This window comes from Lonchura striata, chromosome 10 (assembly GCF_050655825.1).
Source record: "Lonchura striata isolate lonStrDom1 chromosome 10, ASM5065582v1, whole genome shotgun sequence".
Classification (NCBI taxonomy): Eukaryota; Metazoa; Chordata; class Aves; order Passeriformes; family Estrildidae; genus Lonchura; species Lonchura striata.
The window spans coordinates 16818183-16844176 of NC_140712.1; the positions used below are offsets into that span (position 1 = coordinate 16818183).

The 25994-nt window shown below is 42.7% G+C and overlaps 1 protein-coding gene across 6 annotated transcripts in view; it reads right to left on the minus strand.

Annotated features, from left to right (window-relative positions):
- Window positions 1-4418: 4418 nt before the first annotated feature.
- The window catches only part of ARNT2 (aryl hydrocarbon receptor nuclear translocator 2), a 95968-nt gene continuing 74392 nt past the window's right edge, over window positions 4419-25994 (minus strand). For 5 of the 6 annotated variants that reach the window (XM_021537594.4, XM_021537591.4, XM_021537593.4 and 2 more), the window contains 7 exons: window positions 22788-22860; window positions 22507-22630; window positions 18768-18867; window positions 16077-16215; window positions 13804-13969; window positions 11213-11349; window positions 4419-8925 (listed from right to left, as the gene is read on the minus strand). In XM_021537594.4, coding sequence (XP_021393269.1) covers window positions 8827-8925; window positions 11213-11349; window positions 13804-13969; window positions 16077-16215; window positions 18768-18867; window positions 22507-22630; window positions 22788-22860 — 838 coding nt within the window. In that variant the 3' untranslated portion in view covers window positions 4419-8826. The remainder of the gene's footprint in view (window positions 8926-11212; window positions 11350-13803; window positions 13970-16076; window positions 16216-18767; window positions 18868-22506; window positions 22631-22787; window positions 22861-25994) is intronic. The other variant, XM_085588853.1, reaches the window with a different exon arrangement.

Consider the following 25994-nt stretch of genomic DNA (forward strand, 5'->3'; position numbering starts at 1 on the left):
GAAACATTTTCTCTTCTGGATGGCAGACTTAAAAGCAAAGAAATTTGTGCCTTCAGGGTATCTTTAACCCAATTTTAGAACCTCCTGGAAGTCAGAGCTATTAATGGACTTGTTGCTGGAAGCTCAGCTCCAGTGTTTTAAATGGCTGTGAAACATGCTCCTGATGGGAGAACAAGCACAAAACCAAGAGGAAAACAGGAATCTGTTATCTGATATTCCCACCCCTGCTCATAAAGTTCTCTTTTTCAATGCTGGAGTCTTGGCTGGTGTTAAAAAGAGTCCTGTAAAATTACCTTGACACCTTATCAACATTAGTACAAAAATCCACCCACCCTTCACTGACACGGTGGTGCAAGGGACAAAATGGAGATTTTACAAACCTGTCAAAGGAAATCTGTTTCCAGAACTCGACAGTTCTCCGATGAAATGTTGTGTATCTACAGTGATCTATAAATATCAAATGTTACCTTTCACTGAATTAAGATTTTTGCCTTTTAGTAGCTTTGTTTATAATTGACACTTGCTTCAGAGGGTTTGCTCCAGTATTTCATTACCAGCTGATATATCCAGGTCAGCCTTGGCAGGTTAGTGCAGAACCCCACTCCCTCAGCAGGATCTCAAAATTTAGGTCAATTCGCATAACTCTGATGAACCTTTAGAACTAAAATTATTAAAGTGACAACTTCCATTGATTCCCTGCTGAGGTCGCCGACCTTAAATCACAGAGGTCACAAAAAATATGTTAAGAATCTGAATAATCTCCAATTCAGAACTCCATTAGATTAAGCATCTCAGTGCAGTGGGGGGATCAATATGGCTAAAAGGAAGTGCACAATGCTTTATAGTTTCTCAATAATTAAAACCTCTCATAGGAATTTCACGGAACACTTTTTTTCTCAACATCACTAAATGCAGTTTTTAAACTGACAAATGCAAAGATAAGCACTTTAAGTTACCAAAGTATCAAATCTGCAAATTTTTCACAAACCTGCAACCATCTATCTTCAGGGTTTCATATATTAAAATCCAACCACTGTTCAGTCAGAGGGCTTGGTAGTTTTCCGTGCCATATCAGAAGAGATGTAAACATTCAGTGTTTGAGCTCTGTGGGTACAATGACAATGATCCCTTCCTACGTCACCAAATAAATCATCGGGCAGGAACTTTTCCTGACTACACAAGACAACCACGATGACACATGGGCTTGGTATTGAAGAGGCCGTGACTCCTTGACACTGCACAAAATCACTGTCCAAACCCAGACTTTCTTTCACTATAACATAATTTTTTCCATTTTGGAACAGAAGCTGAGCAGGAGCTCTGGTGGGCTAAGGAGGAGGTCCAGGAATGCAATGCCACCTCTGCAAGCTGTGCCAAGGGGACACTGTGGGGAGGTGACAAGCTGGTGTTTCCAGGTACCTCTTACACAGGTGAGCTCCACGTCACTCCCACGCCCAGAGCATGGAGCAAGCTGACTCCATCTGTCCCTCACATCCAGGGACCAGCCTAAATTACCTCAACCAGCTCTAAATTTTCAGAGTAGTCTGCACTCTCTTTGTGGCTGGAGAAGGCAGCAGCAGGTTACAGAAGAAGGATGGGACACATCCATCAACAGTCCCATTTTAAAATTAAATATAACTAAATAGCAGCAGCACTGTACAGGGTTGCCTCTTGATGACTTTTGCTCTGAATTATGTGAACCACAAACGATGTAACATTTGTTGGAGTGTGATTTACATGAAGGCAAGAATCCCACAGCATTTACAATCCCTCTGTGAGTCAGGCTTTGGTATCCCTGCACTGTCACATCCAGGAGGTGCTGAAGAGAGAGGAATGCTGCTTCTGAGACAATTCCACTGGACAAACTCCTCCACTGAGTGGGAAGTATTATTACCCAGCCTTTGCTCCTGCTACATGCACTCCAGTGAAGGCAATGGGTTTGTTTACAGGTGCCAGGGCAGTGTGTGCATTTAGCAAATTGGAGGCCTCGGACAACAAAGCAAACAGCAACTCAGGTGTTCAAAATCCTTGCTCCTCAGTGGCAATGGGACTATCAGGCTAGTAATTCTAGTGCTAAATGGAAATAACTATCCTGGCCCCATCAGGGCCACATACAGAACTGCACTGAGCTCCAAGGGAAGGGTCATTAGCCACAGCACAGCCAGGGATGGGCAGCAACTGGGGGAGGCTCTGAGAGCCACCCAAAACATGTTTGGGGTGACAGAGTGCACCAAGAAGTTCAACCTTGCACTGCTTCTTGTTTTCAAAAATGTTCCAATTATTCAAAACCTCACCTTCCTAACTGGAAAGAGGTGCTTGCTATTTTTACCAGCCAGCAGGACACCAAGGTGATGGGAGATCTCTAACAAGGGGTGTGTGTACTGGGGAAAGCTCCAAAGCTGCAGTGGGGCTGTCCTCTGTCCCCAGGCTCTGTCTGTACAGTTGCCATTGCAGTGGTGTGTGTACAACTTTACACTTTTGTCTGCAAAAGCCATGGCAATGCACTTCTGCACTGTCCAGGGTGAGCCTAGCAGTGACATTTTTTTCAACTGGGTCCCAAATGGCACATTTTGTATATCAGTATTTAGTGCCAGTCTATTATTAGAAGATAATTTTTTCCAGAGCTAATGAAAAGATGCCCTAGCAACCCCTGGATACAATCCCAAATCCATTAATACAGCTCAAGTGATTCCATTTCATTTTATGTGGGACAGACCACGAAGAAAGATGCTGCCAAGTATTTCCAACCAGGAATATGCTGAAACTTGGTAGAAAACGATAGAAGAATTCATCCTGTATCTGTCCCTGTTATATACAACTTGGAGAGGAACTGGGAAAATTAAATGAGTAATACCTCCTGAACCATGACGGTATTTTGATAAAAATAAGGCTAAGAAATAGCTCTGATGGAAAAAGAAAGAAAAATGTATTTCTATCACTATAATGAAGATTCAACCTGTTTTAATGATTCATTAGTGCCAGCTAATAGAGGCAAAGATGGTGAGTGTACCAACACAGTGAGCCTTAGCTGCATTTTATCCCTGCGTGCCAGCCTGGATGGATTTCTACCACAGTGTCCTGCTGAGACCATCAGTGACCATCAGTCATTCCAAATCCAGCACCTCCAAACCCAGACTCCACACCAAAATCAGCACCTCCCAGCACTCCCACACCCAGCTGTCACCACAGTGCCCAGAAGTACACTTGACTTAGCACGTGAGAGCACAGCTGATGATGACCCACATGCAAGGAGTGCAAGGAGAGATTTTACAACAGCCCAGCATACTGTACTCTGCTTGGCATGGGTGCAACACCCATTCTGTGTGTGCCTTTCTGTTTGGATAATGTTCTTCAAAAGCAGCTACCAGCCTTTTAAACTGCACCGGAAAAGCAGCAAAGAGCTGCCAGGATGAAAGTGGCTGCACTTCCAAATGGGGCTCAAGGTCTGGCACATGCTTGTTCATCAGAGATGCTCACCAGCACCTGAACAAATGCCAGAAGAACATCACTTTATTGAAAACCCAATTTTCACAGCAAAACAGCACAAATGGCCCATTTTCACTGACCAACCTGTGTCTCTGCACAGTGAGCAGAGCCCAGCAGAGCAGGGGGGGCTGGCGGCTGCATCTGATTAATCCCAGCCCAGTGCCCCAGTTCCCTGGCAGATCCCAGCAGAGCCCACGCCTGCTCTCCGCAGGCAGAGCCCTAAAATTGGAGTATGAGCTGTGGAAACACCACCTACCCCATGCCAGGCATGCAGGCCCTGGAGCACAGTGTCCTCAGCTCCTGCCATGGCACAGTCACCAGCTTTTTGGATTTATGAGCAAGGTAAGTCCTGCTCACAAAGTATCAACTAGACAAAGAAATAACAATATAAATGCATTGAAGACCCACAGTGAAAGGCAAATGTGCCTTACACAGGCAATCTGAAAAGGTCACCAGAATGTTTGTGGCAAGGATACAGGTATTTTCTAACATTGAACAACAAGACCAAAAGGTAGACAAGGAAACCACTGTAATACAACCCCAGGGAGTAAATAAATACTGCCCCAGACCAAGAATTAGCTCTAAACCAATTGTGTTCTAATGAAATCCTCTACAATACAGCCACCAATTCACACACCTCAGTGTCATCAGTAGAACAGGCTGTTAATTAATGTTTTTCTGGAACACTTTCAGAAGTTGGTATCTCAAACTATCACTCCTCTCCTGCTCCCTCTGGACAGCCTTTACAATACAGATGAAAGGGGAACATCCTGTCCCCAACTATACAGCACTGGAGGAGATTTCAAAGACAAAGATCAATGCCTCATCTTCTGATTTTTGGCATGGATCTTATCATTCAGGGTTATTTCTTACTTGACAATTCCCAACAGCACATTTTACTTATTTACAGAAAGACAGGAATTAATAACAGCTCATGACATTTTTATTTTAATGAAATTTAAAAAGGCAGTTATTAGTTATACATACACACAACTGATTCTGTACTTGTTAGTCATAAATATAGAACATTCAGAAGTACAAAATACACTTTATCCACAGCACAATTTCACATCAATATGAAGAGTTTAAACAGATATGTAACCAAGTGCCTAACAATGACAGAAGCCCATTTTTGGAGTTGTTTCCTTTTTTTTTTCCTTTCTCTTTCTTTTTTAAAGACCTTTAATCTACACAAAGTAATCAGTGCCCACAGTAATCAGTTTCATGAAATGCACTCTGGTTTAGAGTAGAAGTCTGACCTTTTAAAGACAATCAGATGCCATCACCTTTTCTTTACTCCATTAACAGCAACAAGTCCAAGCCCACATTCTCTTCTCACAGTTAACAACTGTGAAAAATGGGGCTCTGGCAAAAAATCACCTGAAGCCAAAATTGAGCACTGCCAGGAAAAGTGAAAATATCTGAACTAGAAATGAGTCCACTCAATACCTTGCAAACAAAGAGCAACAGCAGTATGACACCGATAAGGCATTAATGACAAAATGGCTGTATTATTCTTGAAAAAAGAGTACACCTATGTATAAAAATATATGTCATAGCAATTGGGTAAATCCAACACTATTTAACACTGTGCCAGAAGTAATTAAGAGTTAAAAAGGCAGTTCTGCAAGAAGTATTTACAGTTTCATACTGTACTTCAAAAGAAAAGAAAAGGCAACAAAGCTACAAATGGAACTATCTGGTTGAAGCATCACTGTAGGTACTGCTAGTAGCACTTGTACAAGTAATGTGATGGAATCTTGGATTGTTTGTCTGAGTAAGTGAATATAAATATTTTAGTATCTAAAACTGTCTCAGTCTACATGTCTGCTCCTTGAAATAACTCACCCAGACCATCACTATTTGCAGTTTCCTGCTCCATGAGTTCAAAACCCAAAAGATTCAGTTTCAAGAAACACCGTGTTTGCAACAGTTCAATCAGAAACCACAGCTTTATTTCCAGCTTAGGAAAAAATCCACAAAAGAAACGAGAAATCCACCACCTAAGAAATTCTGGAAATTGGAAGCCAAAGTGCCAACGAAGCTACACCGACAGCAAGTAATAAAAACATCAGCATTGCCAATGCACCTTAGAACTGCAGCTATAGGATAAGCCAAGCGCTGTAGTAACGAAACACAAGATACAGCACAGCCAAGGCTACACAGCTCTGTCAGCCACAGGACTGGGGTGGCTGTTTGGGAGCAGCAGGCACGGACACGGCAGAGCCCCGCAGCACGAGCAAAGCCTCACCTGCAGCAGCTGCTGCCTCAGAAGCACAAAGCTGCCAAAATCCTCAATTGCTCCCTCCTCGCTGGCTGGGAACGGCAGCCCAACAACTCCCACCAGGCTGGGCAGATGGGGCAGCCAGGAATGGCAGAGGAGCAGGGCAAGGGTGGAAATGCCAAGAATAAAATGCTGGCTCGGGATGGCACAAGAAACAGGGAAAACCCCAAGCTGGCACAATCCACACTGCCCTTCCCAGAGCAGCCACCCCCTTCCCCAGCCAGGAAGGCAGGAGGAGCCCACAAGGTGAGAAGCAATCCATGCTCTGATCCCTCAGGCGTACTGACTTCAAAAAAACAACAAGAAAAAGAGAGATGTGCTTAAATTTCTTCTAACAGTGCACTTTGAACTGCACAACCAAAATCTGTACAAGAGAAGCCTTCTCCAGTAGTAAAAAACCCACAACACACTGAGGAAGTTAACATTGCTGATGTCAGGAGAAAGAAAATTACTTTAAAAACCTTATTTTTAAATTGAATTCAGGAAGTAAAATAAACTATAAATATACTCAGAGCAGTTTATTGGGTAAAATAAAACACAGGAACAGCACTTTTTAGCTGAATTCATTATTCACTTTAAGGAAAAATTTATAAAAATTTCAGAAGAACTGACATTTATCATGTCAAGCATCTTCTGTGGAGAGACACAAACTGCTCACCTACTGCTCCCTCCCTCATAAGCAGCCCCTTTCAAAACTCTGCAGAGTGAGCACCTCACTCACTGGTGCAGCATCCAGGCACCTCTTAGAGACACCAGTGACCTTTACTCTGAGGCAGCAGAACTTTCTTTGCCTCTCCAATCCCATGAGCAGTCATTCACGTGAGCAGCATGAGAGGAAAGGGAGATGGCTCCAAGAGAATAAACATCCATGTATTTAAAAGCAAAGTGCATAAGCACATGGCTTACTCACCTAAGATAGTATTTTTCCTGATCTCAGAAGGAGAAGAGATGGGAAGATTTTTGTCTGTTCTCAGTGTGATTTGGTGAGGCAAGTGCACACCAGGAGATCTGAAGCCTCTCCAATACCTCATCTAGAGATATACAAAACTGTCCTAAAAAAAAGACTCCCTAGCCCCACTTGCACATAGGGTAAGAGATTGGTCCCAGATTTAGAGAGAGGAACAGTAAGGAGGACTCTCCCTGGCTACTGAACACGACATGCTGACCTGGGAGAAGGCTGGGACAGCAGAGTCAGATGGGCACAGCCCCATCTGTGCCAGCCCTGTCCCTGGGCCACGCTCACCTGAACCCTGCATGGCCAGAGCAGGCTGTGGGGCAGGGCCTGCCTGCTCCCCAGGATCTTACCCCAAAAATATGGACTGTGGTGATGTGCACTCTGACCCCACTCAGAGACACCCCAGAATTTGAGAGTGGCTATGAGAAGGCAGAGCTTAATTCTGTGAAGTCTAAGAATTGCTGCACACACTGAGATCCTCTGGATGGGGGCTATGCCATGGGAATGCTCTTCCCAGGTCTGTGAGGGCCCCTGGATGTCCAAAAGCTGAGGGGAGCTGCCTCCTCCACCTCCTCTGCAGAGGCTCCCTACCAACACCCAACCTCAAAGGTTATGAGCAACCTGCATGCAGGAACTTGGGGTTTTGTGAGTGATTCTTTCTCCAGAAGAAATGACCGGGATAAAATCCTTAAAATCCAACCTCTGTAACTCACCATGCATATGAAATACTGAACAAAAAAGATTCCTACCACATCTCTCATGAAGACATATGGCAGGTGACTCACCCAAGAGGAAGATGATTAACTTACCTCTGTGGAAAAAAGCACACAGCATTCAGAGCAGTCAAGAGTCCTCAACAAACTTGGTATGCTGAAAATCCCATATTTAACAGAACAGGGTTAGCAGGGTTTAACAGAAGCATTTGCTTGGGAATCCAAGCAAAAATTCAAGTTATCACTGTATATGCAGTGGACAATAGTCCAATCAATATCTATAACCAACTCACCCTAAAAAAATTATACACTACAAAACCATCTCACTGCTTGCAGCAAATGAGCTTGAATGATTTCCTAGTAACAGGCCACCACCTTCCACTGTTAAAATGTGAGGTTTCACAGTATAAAAAAGTACTTCACAGAAAGGAAATGCAGCTAATATAGAAAATGCAATCTTGATGTGTTTACAGTCATTTTTAAGAGGCAATATTTTTGGGAAAGCAAGAACAATAATAATTAAAGCAGCCAGTGAGAAATGTACAAGGTTATAGGCCTCAATTCAGTGCAAAACCAGACTAATAGCTTATGTAAGTGTTTGTTCTGAATAGAGAACCACCTGAATTAAAAGTAACAACACCTATGTGAAGTGATGGAGACTCCCACAATATTCAAATCCTTCACATACATCATCAACCTTTTCAGTACACTCCAGAATGGGCCCTTTGTAAAGGCAAAAGAAACCAGTACAGGATATCACTTCATACAGCACAAGATATACATAAAGTACCAAAATGTACACACATTCAAGTTTAAGTTAGAAAAGGCAGAGATGAATCTTCTGGTGAGAGAGGCCTACATTATGTTGCTTAATCTCAACATTTAAAGTGACCTAAAACCTACAAGAATCAAAGAAAACAGAATATTGTGTCTGCTTTCAGAAACTTAAGCTTAAAGCAAGGCATCAAAATTGAGCGGTAGGCACTGTAACGAGACATGACCTTACCTGTTCTCTGTTAGTCTTTGTTACTTTGTTATCTATTGAAAAATTACCATTCAAAGGAAATATGCATCATTCACATTTAAATATTTGAGACTCAGAGATTTTTTTTTTTAAAAACAAGCAAAATTTTTATCTCTGAGGTAGATGACAATAAAATAATAATAAAAAAAAATGGAGCTGTCAATGAACACTAACAAGTGCTGGAGCTCCTCTGCTGGCACTGATGCACCCCAAGGAGGAGAGAGCAAGCCCTACACCACTATCTGAAACATAAGAAATGTGTCTTCTGGTTTAGTAGCTTCTACAGAAATGCAACACAGAAAAAGCAGCGCCAAAATTACACTGAAATGGCCTTGGAGAAGAACTTCCATTTCTGCTTCGCAAGCTACTCAGAAAATGGTGGAAACATGCCCAGGTCAGCAAAATCTTCAATGTTGTAATTGCCAGTACCCTGTGTTGGATCCCCAGGCATCGGCAGCATGTCCTGCATGGTAAGGAAAAACCAAAGTGAAGTCTCACTTGCCAACACATTATCCAGACACAAACTGTTTCCTGTTCATTTTTTTCAGTGTAAAACCAGAAAAGGCCAAGTTTAGATAAATAAGGTGAAAACCAGACCTGTGCAGAGGGTTGGGCTAAGGTTTATGTGCTACTTATGTTTTGCTGGAATGTTTCTGAACAAGAAACGGGACTTAAGCAGGGCAGTTTTGGATTGCTCCTCTGAAATAAAACACATCTGAGCTGCCTCCCACTCCTACCAGACTGAAACAGATCCCCTTGGAATGGGAGCCACATATGGAGAGAAGCAAACACTCCGGTTTCTCCATGGGAAGTGCACAACATCTCTCACACTGGAACTCCAGCGGTGTCAGGATGGGTTTGGGCAAGGTCTCACTTCCTCACCAGCACTCTCTAGCTGAACACTGCTCTGTGGAACACTCAAGACTGGACATCACCCCAGGTAATAAGGTACCCAAGCACCTTCATGGATGTACAGAGGCAGAGAAAATAGCAGGAATTTCTCAGGAGAAATGGGCTTTCGTGGTAACTGCTCTCACGTGTGTTGAGCCAAGTGAGGTCTCTGCAGGAGGCTTCAAAAAACATTCAACCTTTCCTCTCAGCTGGAGACTGAAGCCACAGGGAGAAGATATCCCTTTCTGGGAAAACCAGAGTTTACACTTGCTTTTCCTGTCAGTCTTTACAATAACAAGCTCTTACCACAAAGCCAAGTTTTGCCAGGGATGGCTCACTATCCTCACAACAAAACAAAACAAAAAAAAAAGTAAGAAAGCTTGCAGGATCTGCTCTGTGAAAGAACTGAGAGCTGCTGTGTACTGGGGAGTTCCTCCAAAATAAATACTGAGTAAAATCTATCCAAAATCTTCACAGCATCCTTGTCAATGTAGTGAGAGAGACTGTGAACACAACTGGCAGTGTCTGAACTGCCAGGGTCAGCCTTAATTTTCTGACCAAAACTTGGACGACTTTGATGTTTTCCCACATTCTCTTCCAGCCAAAGGGAAGCTGCAGCTGCTCCCTCCTGTCTACATTTCCATCTCCATTTCTGTTGCTGGGGCCTCTGTGGCAAAGTCTCCTCAGGCACAGATCCAGTAAGGTCTCCTCTTGAGTCTGCCTCTCTCCTTAAGCCCAGCTAACCCAGGGCTGACTTTGGGCACAATCCAAACAACTTCTTGGAGGCCTTTAAACTCATCCAAGTTTTTTATCCCATCCAGCTATTATCCTAATTCACCTCCAAGAGCTCTGCAGAGAAGCCCAGCTCTCCTTTTATCCCACAGTCTTCCTTTCCACTAACTTCATGAGAAGTTTAAGAAAGAAGCACGACACTGCTTGGAGTCCCATGTCTCTGCTGGCCATCAAACCATGCTGTCAGCAGCTCCACTGGAATTACCCTGAATATCCTCGTGGACAGCCACTAACCTTTGCTAACACAAAGAGATGCAACAGACCAATCTTGCCTGGGCCGTGGGCTAAGAGCACACAGACAGGCAGTTATTCCAGATGAAGTGCTGTTGTTTGATCTTGTGTGAAAACAATGGTTCACCCACACAGGAATACTCCCATGCTCACAGCTCTTCTGCAGCATTCTTGCACATGAGCCCAGTCTTGCAGGTGAATTTACTTTCCAAAAGACAAGGAGGTGCCCCACTTCTAAACCTTGCTTGGGGCTTGAACTATCTTTCTTGAATTTATCTGCATTGTTTTCTTGTAAACTGTCTTATTCATCTCATTTAAGAACCAGTTATACAAGGACAGATATGTTATTAAATTAACTTATGAAGTCCTACTCTATAGTAGGATTTTGCTATCTGTAGTCAAGACTCAGAAAGATAGTTAATTAGGTAGTTGAAGATGATTGTTTACCATCTATCTGATATCTGACTGGGCTAATCCTTAAAAAATTATTGTGCACTATCTTCTGTGCAGTATCAGACTCCTATCCTGGTTGAACTGTCAAAGAGAATGACATTGGTATCTAATGGAACTTGAGATGTCAGAGGCCAGCACCAGGATAAGAAAGACAATCCACTTGGGAAGACTTCATGGGCTCTCTGCAAAAGATGAAATCCCTAAGTATAGGGTGCACAGAGAAGGGAAAACAGCGTTCTGTGTCACCAAAGATGCTGCTGTGTGGCAGAAACCCAAAGCACCTCAGTAGCAGGCCTGTGGCAGCACGCAGCAGCAGGGAAGGGCTGCAGGGGCCACGGCTCTAACTCGGAACTGAGAGGAGACCAGAGGGACTCTGGGCTCACCTGGAACACCTCGGTCTGGTTGGGCTGTGGGTGCGAGTGCTGGTCGCCGCTCTGCTGGTTGTGGTGCTGGCTCTGCCACTGCGACCACACCTCGGACGGTCTGCCCTGGAACTGCCCGCTGCTCTGGCCACCTTCAGCTGCACGGGGGAAGAAAAGGCAGAGGTCAGAGAGCAGCTCTCCAAAATATCTGCTTGCTTTGGGGAGGCATCCATCAGTGCCTGGATTTGCAAAGGAGCCTTGGAGAAAGGCCCTGGGTGACAGCAGCCCTGGGAGGAGGAAGCTGGAGGGAGTTTCAGCCCCAGAGCAAAGCTCAGGCCCACAGCTGCACAGCCATGAACTGCCCAGAGCAAAATGCACAGTGACACAGTGAGCCAGGCACTGGAAGACAACTGTCAAGCATGCCCACCATCATTTTTTCATCATAATAAGGACTATTTTTCACTTAACTTAAAAACCAAACTTCACCATCTGAGTGCTGTTTCTCTTCAAAACACTGAATTCTTGTGGAGCAGTGGGTGCACAGTTTGGTACTCATCTAAGAAGCATGTAAGGAGATCCAGGATTTTTAAAGCAGATGTAGAAACAGTATGATAAACAGACAACAGCCTTGCTGATTAAATACAGGTATTGCTGGACTGTCCTGTCCTTCAGTGATACACCTGCAAATTGATTTATTTAATATGCAGTTCATAGCAAATTATTATCCTGTCAATATGGTGATACTTTCCTAAAAGTCTCAGGCCATTTACATTTGACAGAGTAACATGAATAGCAAAGCTTTATTGTAAATACACTTCAAATGATTATTTCAAGGAGATTAATTTCTTCTAAATAGTCTGCCAGAAAAAAAGCATGTTGCCACACATTAATTTGGTTACCTATTACACATACATTTTTTATGAGTACAGCAATAGATAACACTTAAGCTGGGCTCATTTTATCCTGCATTTCTACAGACTGCCACTATATTTACGGCTAATTTCCCATTCATTAGTTACAGTATCTCCTTCTAAGAACCAGCATTTTAGAAAGCTTGCCACCAGGCTTATGCTTTTCCTCCAAACATTTTTTCCTCTTTTTTCTTGTTAATGTTTTTCTCTTTAACTGCCTGTTTCCTTCTCACAGCAGAGGAACAAGCTGTGCATGTCTGGTTCTTCCTGATCACCAGCATCCTCTGCCAAGGGTGCCAAATTTCCTGTGCCAAACCTCCACACCTGTGCTATGCCAAGTCTTTGATAGCCAGACTCAATCACGTCAAATCAGCCACTACTCACAGTCATGACTTCAGAAAATACAGATACACGTATTTAACCCAATCCCTCTGGCCATCAGCTAAGCCATGCAAAACAGATAAAGGGAAGGTTTTACAGGAAAGTAAACAGGCTGTAGTGATGCATTTCTATCACATCCAAAGTAGATGATTACAGTTCTTCCCTCACTGACATTACCACAACCAGTAATTCATCTGACTCAAAAACCCTGCAGACATTTTAAGAGCCAAAATAAAATTCATCTAAGCTACCCTTTAAAAGCAAGCTGCAAGTTTGTTTTATTTCCCCTCAGAACAACACATTGAAATTAAATGAGTGAAGCAAACGATGCTGCTTTTCAGCAGAACAGCTCCTGCCAGCCGGCGGTCGAGGCCGTCTCCGTGAAGGCTGGGTTATTAATAGCACCCAAACTGATGTAGGTCAGGAGATGTTTCTCATTAAGTGAAAGGGTTCTTGCCAAGTAGCTTAAGCCTGAAATACAAAGCTGTCTCATAAACAAATGTACAATGCCTGGTGGAAATGGAAATGGAGAGAGGAATAAGCTGTGTGGGAAGAGCTCCATCTCCATGCCCTTTCTGTGCCAGGTCTGTGCCAGGTTTGTTCCCCAGGGACAGGAGCAAACAACACACATCAGCACACTGCCACCCGTGCCTTTTGGGATTGCACATTATTGTCACCCAGTGACATTTCTCATGGAATCCATTATACATATCTTGACTATTATTCTTCTGGTGCTGTGCAAAAAAACTTACAAGGGGTTGCCTACCGGGTCACGGTCTGAAAGCCACCAAATTAGCATGTAATAGGAAAAGAAAATAATTTCAAAACATGGTACCTACTCTGATTAGGTTGGTAGCACTGGGGGTACAAAATAAATCCTGTTTTCAGCCAAACTTCAATGTGCAATCTCAGTGCAAGAGGATACCACCATGAAGAAGATAAAAAATGAAAAAAAGAGGCAAATGAAACCAGTTGACCACAATTTGGGAGGATGGTTACCAGTCCCATAAGCAAATTTTTAATCTTTCAAGATACCATTTACTGGGAAAAAATAAAAAAGTTCCCTCATATCATGAAATGACAATATTCTGAAGTGTGTTGGATGTGGAGGAGATGGAGCATACAGAGAACAGGTCAGTTCTGTCCTCTCTACTCAGTAGCAGAAAGCAAAACCCTTTCACCAGTTGGGCTTTCCAACTGACCCACCAAAAAACAATAAAAAACAATTTTTAATGATTAAGTATTGGAAGATTTTTAATGAAGTTAATGCTGGAGTTTCATTTCTATGTGCATTTGTGTGTTACACCATTTAAAACTCACCAAAGCCAGCACTTCGGTTTGCTAGGCTGGAGTAGGCATTCCCACTTGGAGAAGAGGTGGCTGGGCTGGACAGGGGGCTGTAAGATGATGGGTCAGCTGGGTAGGTGTGACTTGTTCCAATGCCAAAGGGAGACGACTGAGCCTTGCCAGACTGAGATGGAATTTGCTGAGGAGTAAGTGTTAAAGAAGGAAGTTTTATTGTTGGGGACCAGCATAGCAGAATCACTTTTTACAACATAAAGCAAAGACTAAATAAACTCTGTGGATGCCAACAGGGACACTTCTCCTGTCTCAGCTGTATTTCATTTCTGTCCAAGCCAGCTTACTGCTGCAGAAGGAGTACAACAGGCTATAAACCAACACCTCCAGCTCGCCTGCTGTACTAATCAGGTACTCTGTATCAGAGCTATTTGGAAAACCAGGATTTCTTTTACCACTATTATGAGGATTAATCTCAAACTCAACAGGTAAGAAGAATTCATCTGTATTTTCTAGGTGTATTGATTTTGCAGTGCCACAGTGAAATCAGTTATCTGGATGTCTTGCAGGACACATGCAGGTCTCAAGATGACCAGAGTCTCAGATCCCAACAGGCATAGAACATGTGGAAGATACTATTAAGTCTTCAGTTCAGTCCCAAACTAAGAAATTGTACATTTCTGAAGGTTTCCACAATGGCAGTGGGAGCTCAGCATGTCACTTTTGCAAGGCTTAGCTCCATTTTACTTTGTTTACGGTGGAAGAATTAATTCAAATTTCCTTACACTCACATCCAAACTCAGTTGACTTGGACAGAATTTGTGCAGTAAGAGGGATGAGTAATTTGTTTTAGTAATTTTCAGCACCTTCCATATCACTTGAAGAAATGAGTTAATGTTGCAACTGGATTTCATTAACCAGGTGTGACAGAGAAGCATGACTCTCTGAGGGCTGGGAATAATCACTGATTAATGTAGAAACAATTCACTTATTGGAAATTTATTTAGTGACCACCCCAACATGCCATTCTAGCCTGCCAAACAATGAGAACTCAGGAGGAATTAAGAGCAGCATTATTAAAATCAAACTTACTTCATATTATTTGTCTTTTAATAGAGTTTTGAACCATTTTTTACCTGTTACACAGAACAAGAGGTGATTTCTGGGCTAACACTGACAAGCACAGTGCATCTGATGGAGGTATGTGCTGCTTCCTCCAGCACACAGCAGTGTGAGCCACACTGGGCAGTGCTAATGGAGGGGTGTGGGAATCCAGGGCTTCCCTCTGGCTGCCCTGGGACCCTGGCAGGGGGTCAGGAACCCCACTGGACAAAGCTCCCAGAGACACTGTCTGTGATCTCTGCCCATGGAAAAGAGTTTTCAATCTTACAGGATGAATTGCCAGCTCTGAGTGTTTGATATCAGTAATAATTAAGTGTGGCACGGGTGCAAAAGTAAAATTTTAGGATTCTAGATTAGGGGTCCAAAGGGGACAAGATGGAGGAAATTGGGTGTGCCTTGTCCTTTTTCTCCTTCATCATGCCCTCCATGTTTCACTGTGGTGTTGGCATTTTTCTGTTGGTTCAGGCTGGGGACACACTGTCCAACGTAGGTGACAGATATTTGCACATTATTGTAAATCCAGCCCAGGGAGTTTCTGGTATTTAATGTTTGTAACATCCCACTGAGGGCAGAGCCCCACACGCTGCCCTGCAGGACAGAGCTGGGCAGGGCAGCAGAACATGTTAGAGATAAACAGAATAAACAACCTTGAAGCCAGCACAGACCAATTATGGCTTCTGCTTTGGCAGCGGGGCAGAAAGACAGAGACTTTCTACAATCCCAGAATCATCAATAGCACAGATTCTGACAGAGGGGCACCAGGCTGAGCAGCCTCTGCTCTCAACCCATGCCTGGATTTGCACATACCCCTTCTTCCCACCCTGATAACAGTGGGTAACACTGCTGGGTGCAAGGTCCTGGCCCAAGAGAGATTTAATTCACAGGATTAATACTAAAGCAGAAGATCTGTAATTCTTTCATTACACATAAAACAAATGCAGGACAAGACCTTCCAGTGGGGTTTGGGTCAGTGCAGCCACTGCCACCTCAATGACCAGCATCCCAAACCAAGAGCAGCTACACACAGGGAAGCTGCTCACACTGCCATACCTCCACCCCAACCACAAATTAATTACCCTGAAATCATAAATGGGTTTACTAACACTACTGTAAAACGCACAGAGAGTGAAAACCTTTAATACCCAGGAAGATAAAGCACTTGGGATTAATACCTGTCCTGGAAATGGAGGGCGATTTCCTGTCCAGGCCACCTGGCTCTGGTTGAGCTGCCGGGATATCTGTGTCAGGTTCTGGCCTGTTGAGGAGGAAGTCTGGATGTCGTTGACACCAGGCACATGCACCACAGATGAACTAAGGGTTCAGAACAGACACAGAGCCTCATTTGTAGGGCCTATTGCCAATGCAGAAATTGTATCCTAGATAAAGAAATACTGACAATACATTAAAGCTAATTGTTCAATCTGTCTTGATAAAAAAGATGACTGAAAACCATCACAAAACTACAAAACATACTGGCATTCTAAATGTCAGTCCTAATAGACACAGCAGGCAAAATTATTTTGAATTAGACTTCAGTAATCTCTTGGAAAGGGCATCTAAGAATAAATACAGTCCCACACATGGTGCATACATACTTAGCCTCACACAAGTTTAACATTTAATGCATAAAAAATCTGGCTTGCAGAGAGCACTGCAGGTACTTCATCACAAATTTGTGCTTAAAGTCAACAGTGTTTAAGCATTTGCTTAAATGCCATTCTAAATGAAGATGGGCACAAATGATGATACTTATAAGCACTTCCTTATTTGTTTCCTGCCTGAGAAATGAAGAATTATGTGCTACATGTTAAAAATAAGGGGTTTTAATTCCTTTTTTCACCAGCTGATGCTAAACAAGAACAGACAGTTATATATACCCAGGCAAAAGAATCATCAAGACAGGAAGTTAAACTCATGTAGTAACTTTGGAACACTAATAATAAAAAAATATTTTTAAGGAACTTTTTTGTATGTTAGCTCTTTCCTACTTACTTAATTTCACTACAGAGACATACCCAGAAATCCCTAATTATAAGAAAAAATTTATGAAGGAACTGTTCCACTTCACCATTTTATTCTCATGGAAGTCTTGAGAAATGGAATCTAGGCAACTACACATTGTGACTGTACTTTTATATGTAAAACCATAGTTTTTACATGTCACAGATAAATGAATAGAAATGAAGACAGCACACAAAACCACTTTTGTGGATCACTGAAACAGCTTGTTCTTTTCTCCAATCCCATCTCTATTGTTTATTTGCACAAACTTGCAGAGAGAGAAGAACGCAGACTGGGAAAAGAAGTAAACAAGGCTGAGCAGAGAGAAAAGCAGGAATCTGAATCCTTGGAAAAAGCTGACAGAATCCCCCCCAGAGTGTAAGCAAAACGTGGCAGGCATTTGAATATGTGAGTTCTTATTCTGGATTTCTTACTGTCTAAAAGCAAAGTGGATGTTTAGAAATTCTTTGTAGAGTTTTCTGATTTTTTAAAAAAAGCGTTTTATTTTTATTTTATACTATCACAGAGTCTCCAAAGAGTGAAATGTAGACCAGGAAGTCCATCTAAATCTGGCTGGAGTACACAGCAGCTGCTGGGGAGGGCTGGCCCTACTGCCAACACCTTCTCAGCTAGACTGGCAAGTCCCATCACCTAAAGAGCCTGGACTGTATCTGGAACTGTACTTTGAACGCAGATTTCTGCACAACAGTGCCTAGAGGCTGCCCAGGCTCAGTGACTGAATGGGCCAGGCCACAGATTATACAGAGGACAGTGCACTGAGGGTGAAAGTGCTGGCAGAAATGCAAGCAGTTACTTGATGTAACAGAATGGCAGTAGGAAAAAAAACTACAGCTAAACATCAGGAATTAGCAAAGGAAATGAACAGAACACAATCCAAACCCCCAGATGGGAAATCAGTCACCCAGTAATATACAATATCCAATTAAAAGACATTTTAATTTACTCTCATATCTCCCCAAGTTATACTTGGTTTTAATTTGACAAAACACACTCTCATGGATCTTATTTCTCTTCACTGAGATTATTAGCAATTATGACTTTAAGAGCACATTGGTTAAAATAAAATCAGTGTTTGCCAATGTTTTCTATTTTGAGGAACTGGCAGGTTCTGGGTGGCTGTTCTTTCACTTTCACAGCCTTGGCTGGTCTGAACAGGAGAATGAAACTCCACTAAGACAGTGCTGATATCACAAGGCACTAAGATCAACACGACTGCTGCTACCACACTCTCCAAAAGCAACTGGAACCTGTATGTCAGCTGGTAGGCAATGACACACACATAGAAGAACTCAAAAATGCCTTGGAACATGTCAGACCACCACCTTACACGTATTTAGAAGATGCCTTAGAAGAGTATTCATGCCCCTGTCCCAGTCCTCACCTGGGACTATGGGTGCAGCATCCCTCTGCTCCCTTTGATACCCACATCAACGCCCTTCAAGGCAGCCTTCAGCAGGAGCAGTGACACCTCTAAGTGCAAAACAAATCTTTGCACCCTCCGAGCTTGGTTGAATTTTCCTCAGGTCTCTGACCTCTAATCTCAGAGTTATTTCCCTTCAGAATTTTTTGTTGCTCCTTAGTTTTTTTCCCAGTTACAATATCACAGCAAAAAATACCTACTTACCAGCCAATATTTTTAAGAGAGATACCCGAATAATCTCAGTTTGTAAGCCCAGCCTAAGTGCTGAAACACAGCCAGCAGTGAAGAGTGGACACAGTAAAATTCATTAATGTAAAGAAAGCTCTTGTACCTTGGGTTGGTTTTGTTTCCACAATACTGCAGGGGGACACTTTCCCCCTCTCAGACAGGAACTGACACATTCAGGATCTGCACCAAATACCTGAAAGTCTTTCCCGAATGTCCTGGCTGAAATGGGCTTCCCTGTGAGTAAAGCTGCTGGTTCCCTGCTGTGGACGCAGAGGCCATCATTTTTTTATCTGCTACAAGAGAAAAACAAATCACAGAAAAAGAATTAATTTAGGGGGTGAGATAATGAAGGAAAAATATTTAAAGACAGTTGCAATGTATGTTTTCTTCCCTTCTTCAGGCTTCATGAAGAAGCCCTGTGGAACACATTAGGAACAACACAAAGTGACAATTTAGTGTGAAAGCAGAGGCACAGTTGGTTTGTGTCACCTCTGTGCTCTCCTCACAGGCTGTCGTTGTTTGCATGGCTCAGACCTGGGAGCTGCTCCTGACTGCACAGAGACAGCCTGGTGGCACTGCCTGCTTGTGTCAGGGTGACAGCCTGCAGCCCCACCTGCATCCCAGGTGGCTGGAGGCACTTTGCTTCTGTGTGCCACCAGACCTGCACACCTGAGCTCTGGCAAGGCAAAACACAGGTCTGTTGTGGAATTTGCTGTCCTCATGTGGCTTGGGAGAGCCATGAAATAGGATGGAAGCACCCCAGAGGGGTGGAAGACAAATGAGTGTAGTGAATAAATTGCACAAAGAGATGCCATTAACTTTTATAGTCTACCCTTAATGTGGCAAGTGGAGATCAATCTCTAATTGAATGAAACGAGATTGGGTGAACAGCACCATTTGGTCCTTTAATTTAATTTTCTGGTACTGGATTATTCCAGGGTAATCTCACTACTACTTCTCTTAAAATAATTCACAGGTCTGCTACGCCACCCTTTATTCACCTTCTCCATCTCCCCTCCAAGTGCAAAACACCCTGCAACTCACTGATGGTTTTGCACCCATATATCGCCATGTACCTGACAGGCCTAAAAATCAAGTCTACCCCCTCATTTTCCCCTTTGCTCTTTTCAGATTCCCACTCACTTCACAAGATGCTCTCTCGGACAAAAGGACTACTCAACTCACAAGTAACAGAAGTATTTTTTAGGTGTTTAAATTTTTTTTTAGCTTTCCCTAGCTTTTAGAGACCTCCTGAGTGTGACTCACCAAAGGCCTCCAACACACACCAGCTCTTCTCTGTTACCTAAGTTGTTCTTACATTATGTTCCTAACAAGAACCTAAGCTTGCCTCTCAAAAGAAAAATGTCACCTCAAATTCCCTCCCAGGAGCCTTGGAGTGTGGAAGCCACTGATGGAAGCTGGCATTGCTTGTCTCTGTAATGCAGAAATTCGTAGAAATTCCTCCCTGGCTACCTTCTGCCCTGCACAGAAACCAGGGCTGGGCTGCAAAACCACGCTCTCATATTTTAAAAAATACAACAGGGAGAAATGGGGACAAGGTGTAGAGAAGGTTGTGCATATAGGAGGAAGAACTGAGAATGGATGGGCACATCTCTGAGAAGAAGAACTGATGAATTTGTCTTTTTCTGCAGTAATGTCACTCTTGCATGAGATGTCCCATTTTCTAAGGCCACCCTTTGCAGGGAAACCAAACTCTCAGGGCTGGAAGAGACTGAGCCAAAATCCTGCGGGTGCTTTAGATATTTGAGAACAACTCAACAGAAAAATTGAGAGTGCCCCAAATGAACTGGAATTCCTCAAGTGGAGCAGAGTTGCCATGGCAGCTCCCAGGGTCTGTGCCACAGGATGAGGCCAAGACAAAGGGAACAGCTAAACTAATAGCAAGCAGCTAATTCTCCTTCCTGAGTTACCCTGAATGCTCTTTAGCCCCTGAATCTGGCCCACATCTCTCCCAGCTGTATTCCTACCCAGGATTTTTCATACAATTCGCTGCACTCACCTTTGGTACAGCACTGATTTGTTTGTGTTTTGTTGTGGTTGGATTTTTTTTTTTTTTTTGGTGAATTTTACCTGTTTCTCTCTAAACTCCACTGGTCAATGATGTCCCTTCTCCCAGCAGGACCAGTATCTCCAACATTTCTGCCTCTTAACTGAATCCCTCTCAAAGAACTACATCATCCCATGCTTCAAATCACTTGCATGAATCGACGAAGCCAGGCTTCCTCTCCCAGCTTTTGGGTTTTAATGCAGTGTGGCCACTAGATGCAATTATAGCAGCACTCTCCCTGTGTCAGCCCATGTTCTTACAGAACGAGATCGGGTATCAACATAAGGCCAACGTCTGGCAGGCAGCACGTAGGCTTGTCAATATTGGTTTTGGACAGGGTACCTCATCTCTAACTGGGAACCATCCTTTATCATTCAGGGGAGACCTTGATCACAGCTCCCATGAGAAATTCAGAGAGGGAGAATGTCCCAAAAAAAGCACATTCTGTAAATTGATAAGAATGAAAAGAGAAACGGCATTTCCAAGAACATAACCTCCCAGCTACCTCACAGCTTGTGACACCCTTAACCCTAACCCCTCCCCACAAACAGCTGAGAGCTGCCTGAAAAAGAGCCAGCAAGGCAGCCAAAAAGCAAGATGTTCTTGCTTGGAAAAACACATTCTGGTGTTTAGGGTTGGAATCTTGCTACCTTCTAATGGACCCCTTTTATGGCCTCAGCTGTTGTCTCCACTGTTCAAGTAAACAGAGAAGGATGAACAGGAATAGCAGAGAAGTCCTAGCAACAGGAGGACAGAGTATCAAGCATATATTGCAGTTACAATGTCTTCTCCAACTGAAAAAGCCAATCCAGACATAAGAAACCAACAGCGAGGTCACCTTCCAACACCCCTGCAGTCAGACCCTGTGGGTTGTTTCCTCCCTGCACTGCATGACACTTGCACATTGATTTATTTAAAACAAATGTAAAAATTCCTCTTTTTCAGTGAGGACAGTTAATAATAATAAACAATCAATGAGTTCTTCCCCAAACCATGGCATTGGCTGGTTTCCTACAGATATATTTCAGATGACTGCCAGTCTCACTGGTTTCTATTAGAGCAACAGGCAGCACAGGCTGGGGCTACTTTGAGGCAGATCCATCTGTCTGACTGATAAATGAACTGGCTCTTACCTCTTAAAACAGGGCTGGGAAATCCTTTGGTGAGGGCACCAGTTAGGACTCTGTCCTCACGGCAATTTCCAAGGAATATAGAACAACATATTGTTTCTGAGACTCTTATCACTCTTAGAAGAATTTGCTAAAAATATTAAAAGTTGTGGGAAGAAGAGTAAGGACTCCTCACAACCAGGTAAGGAATCCTTAAAACTCACAATATGACTGGAGATGCCTCAACTAACCAGAACACAAGTATATTGCTGGCAGCATATGACTCTGAAAACACTGATACAGAAACTGGTGATTTGATAAAAAACTGCAGCCTATCTTAAGACTATATGGTAACTTTCTTGTCCCTTTTTAGAGAAATAGGTCCCTACTTAGAGAAACGAATTTGCCTATGCTGTTTAGGAAAGAAAATATACACTTAGAAATGAAATGTTCTGCTCAGTATATTTAGTATCTAGAAGCACTACCTAAGGTGCCCCTGTGAAATGAAAAGAGAATCAAAACCAGGCAGCTCTGGTGACACAAAAGCCATCCCTTCCCTCTTTAAATTTACTCAATCATCTTTAGGGAAAACACCAACTAATGACAAATGCTAGGAAACGTCCCAAAGACTGATGCTGCTTAGAAAATTCTCTGCCACGCAGCAGTTGCTCTTCATTCTCTTGAAGCTGTGCTCTGCATCAGGTAACCAGGCTCGACACAGTATTATAAATTAAACATCAGGGACATTCACTTACAAGCAGTTATTCCAGCAAACATCTCAGCAAATCTAGGATCTCTCTCTTGGGAGAAGATAGCATCAGGCTTTTCCACAGACTTTCCACCCTCATGAACATTAGCTGGTATACTTGGAACAGGCACCTGTTGAGATACAGAGAGGAAGGTAATTCCCTCTACTGTATTTGACAAAAAGGAATTCAGGGACAGTCACAACACACTTTTAGTTTTGCTGAAATCTGCTGTTGTTTTACATCTTAAATGATCAGAGGCACAAAAAGAAAAATCTGATAAATTTCACCTGAGATAAGTCATAAGATGACAGCCCATCTCTTTGATGTACTTCGAGTTCTGCTTGCTGTTGCTGAAGTTGTCTGCAAGGGAGACAAAATTACTTTCTTACAAAAACCAATTAAGATACAAAAAGGAATAGTCATGGTCTCCTATTTTACACTCCCAGTGAAACATGTCTCAGATGATTTACTAAATCCTTTCCTGTGAGATCCATCTGTTTTTACAGCTTTCTCATTGAGAAAACTTCCACCACAGGAATGCAACAGGGCACAGTAAGAATTTTGCTGCGACAGCATTGAAATGTAGGGGAATAAGTAACAGAGGATAGAACACAATCTCCTCCTAAAGGATTTAAAAATTCACTATTCTCAATTCATTGTCTTCTCATGTTAATGATGAACACACCAGACCCCCAGTTTGATTTTGCTGAAGGAAACAGTAAGCTTGCTCCCCAGGAAGATGCCAAATGACAGAACACCTCAGCAGCTGGGAGGTTATCCAGGTGTTTTGCACCTCTGATTAACAGCTGCTTTCTGTTGCTTGGTCACAATAAGCAAAAAAAAAACTTCTGGCCTGGAGATGCACAGGTAGAACATTCATCTTTGTGAGGCTCCTGGCTCCGTTAGCAAACAAGATATGAACCCCACAATTATACTAAATCTCAGAGATTAGGACTTAAATTGACAAAATACTTGGATTTGGTATTTGTAAATGATCCTTGACAGTGCTCACAGTTTGTGTATGTTTCTGCCTTCTTTCTGAAAGAAAAATTACCCAAAAAATGGGAATTACACACCATGTTTTTCTTTCCCCAGAAAGATGATACTTGGATAGGCAGAAATATATGAGATTTTGCAAAACGGCAAAATAATGGATTTGAAATTCTGGAAAATTACAATTTATTTTTAGCCACAGGCTTAAATTTCAGATTTTCATTTTAGATTTTCAAATCCTCTTTTAAATTTTGAAATAGATTCAAATGCCAAGGGACTGAGAGACAAACTTGCAGGCAAAGTCAAATGACAAATTAGACACAAACTGTTGGAAACATGAGGAATCACTCAAACAAGCTACTGAAGTAAGTAACACATTTTGCTATCCCTTGAAGCTTTTCCAGGAGACACTTTGATGCGTTTTTATGCTCCATGGCAAAAATCTGCGTCCTGCAACCAACAGCAGGTCAGAGTAAGTGGCCAAAAATCTTCTGCAAGCCTTAAAGTGTGAGAACACATAACACAGGGAATAACTTTTGCTCTAGCAGTAACAAGCAGAAAAAGGCAGTCCTCCAAACTATTAGAGAGCCACGGATTTTCCCTATTATTTTAGCAAACAGAAAATTCCTAAAAATTACCTCTGGAATGCAAAGACATCCTTTGTTCACAAGCATAAAATGCAAACTTTTCCAACAGAACTATGGGAGGCAATTTATTCGTGGGGAATCTATGGGGAAGTTTCTAAATACCACCCCGTGGACAATAAACACCCATTAAATCCCGTTGTTAACGTGAAAGCTAATTACACTGTTCCATTTGTTTTTATTACCACCGACTCAGTGTGTGTGTCAATAAACAGCACATTAGGCTCTCCTCTGTTCCTTATAAAGAATGTTTTCTTGATTCAGCCATATACATACAAATGAGCCAAACCAAACAGCACACTCACTCGTTATTTGTTTTGTAGGCACTTCTCTAACTTAGTGCTCCTTTGCCCCTCTCTATCTTTCATCTCCAATTCTCATTAAGATGCACCACAATATAAACACCACATTGTGCTAACAGCACTGAACTTTGGGAACAACCTCCCAAAATCCATTTCCTATAAAAACCAAATAGTTGTGTGTATCTTTACTGAACCCAATGCAAGGTATGCTGCACTTAACTAAGATTGAAATGGAAAACCAGGGTAGCATCTTCTGTTGTAGTTGGCTCCTACTGCATAAATAGTTTAAATGGTGCTTGAAACCTAAAAGAAAATGTGCAGCAATTCATGGAGCAGCCAACCAGGGAGAGCTCAGCTCTGCTGCTGTGGCTGCTTCAGACCCTGCCATCTCACCAGCCCTTCTGACAGCCAACACAGTCACCCAACTGCTGGACAGTAAAAATTAAACAGAACAAGGGATTAGCATCAGTTTGGGGCAAAACCTGAAGTTGCCCTCTAACTTGGAACCCAAAAATCATCTTGGTTTCACTTTAAGTTTCAGGGGTTCAAGCAGTAAATGAACAATTTCTTGGCTCTACAGTTTACCCAACACAGCAAGTGAGGCACTGCCTGGGTCAGCAGTGGATTCTGTCTGTACTGACCCACAGGTTCAGCATGAAACTCGGGAAGCCCTTGGCTTGGACAAGAATGGTTCAGCAAATCTGAAGGCTTTGACAGTTACTTCAAATTACTTCGGTAAATACACATGGAGGAAAAAGGAAGACACTGTAGAAGTTCTTCTGACATTTGAGATGATGTTAAGCTCTCTCTATGAAAACTGAAGTCACTGGTTCCCTTTCCAGGCATCAGAGTAAACAAAAATGTTTTGAACTTTAAAACTAACAGGCTCTTTGGCGGGAGAAAAAAACCAATCCTGCATCCCTAACAAGCTACTTTTATGCAATACAGGCACACGTGTTTCCTGTGTCTGGTTTGGACAAAAGCGGAGCAGTAAAAGCCTTGGGGCTGTGGTCATAAAATCCTCTTTCAGAAATTCTCAGTATCTCCTTCTTTTAGCCTAGAGCTTCAACTCACCCCTGTGAAAGTGTCTGTTTAACATCAGAATCAGGCAGACCACAGATGACACGAGAGCACGAGAAAGTAATTGCCATCACTACCACCAACTGCAATTTTATCAGCAGGGTTGATCTCTTTAGGATTTTGGCCCAGGAGAACCCAGAGCCCCAAAGCATCTCTCCCACAGGCTGATTCATCCAGCAGGCTGCTTCCAGCAGCCACCAGGGCCAGCTCACTCCAACACAACAAATCTCCAGACTCAGGACAACCACAGGACTCATAAATTCACACAGTGCAGCCCAGGACTTGCACCTTCCAAAAATGAAACATCAGATATTCCACACAGGCCAGAAAAATACATTTCTTCTTTATTTTAATGTATATACATATCAATATATGTACATGCAAGACCTTTATATAACCTGTCGCCACAACATTATTTTATTCAAGCACTGCTCTATCTGTATAATAAATAAACACAGACAACAATTATTTTATC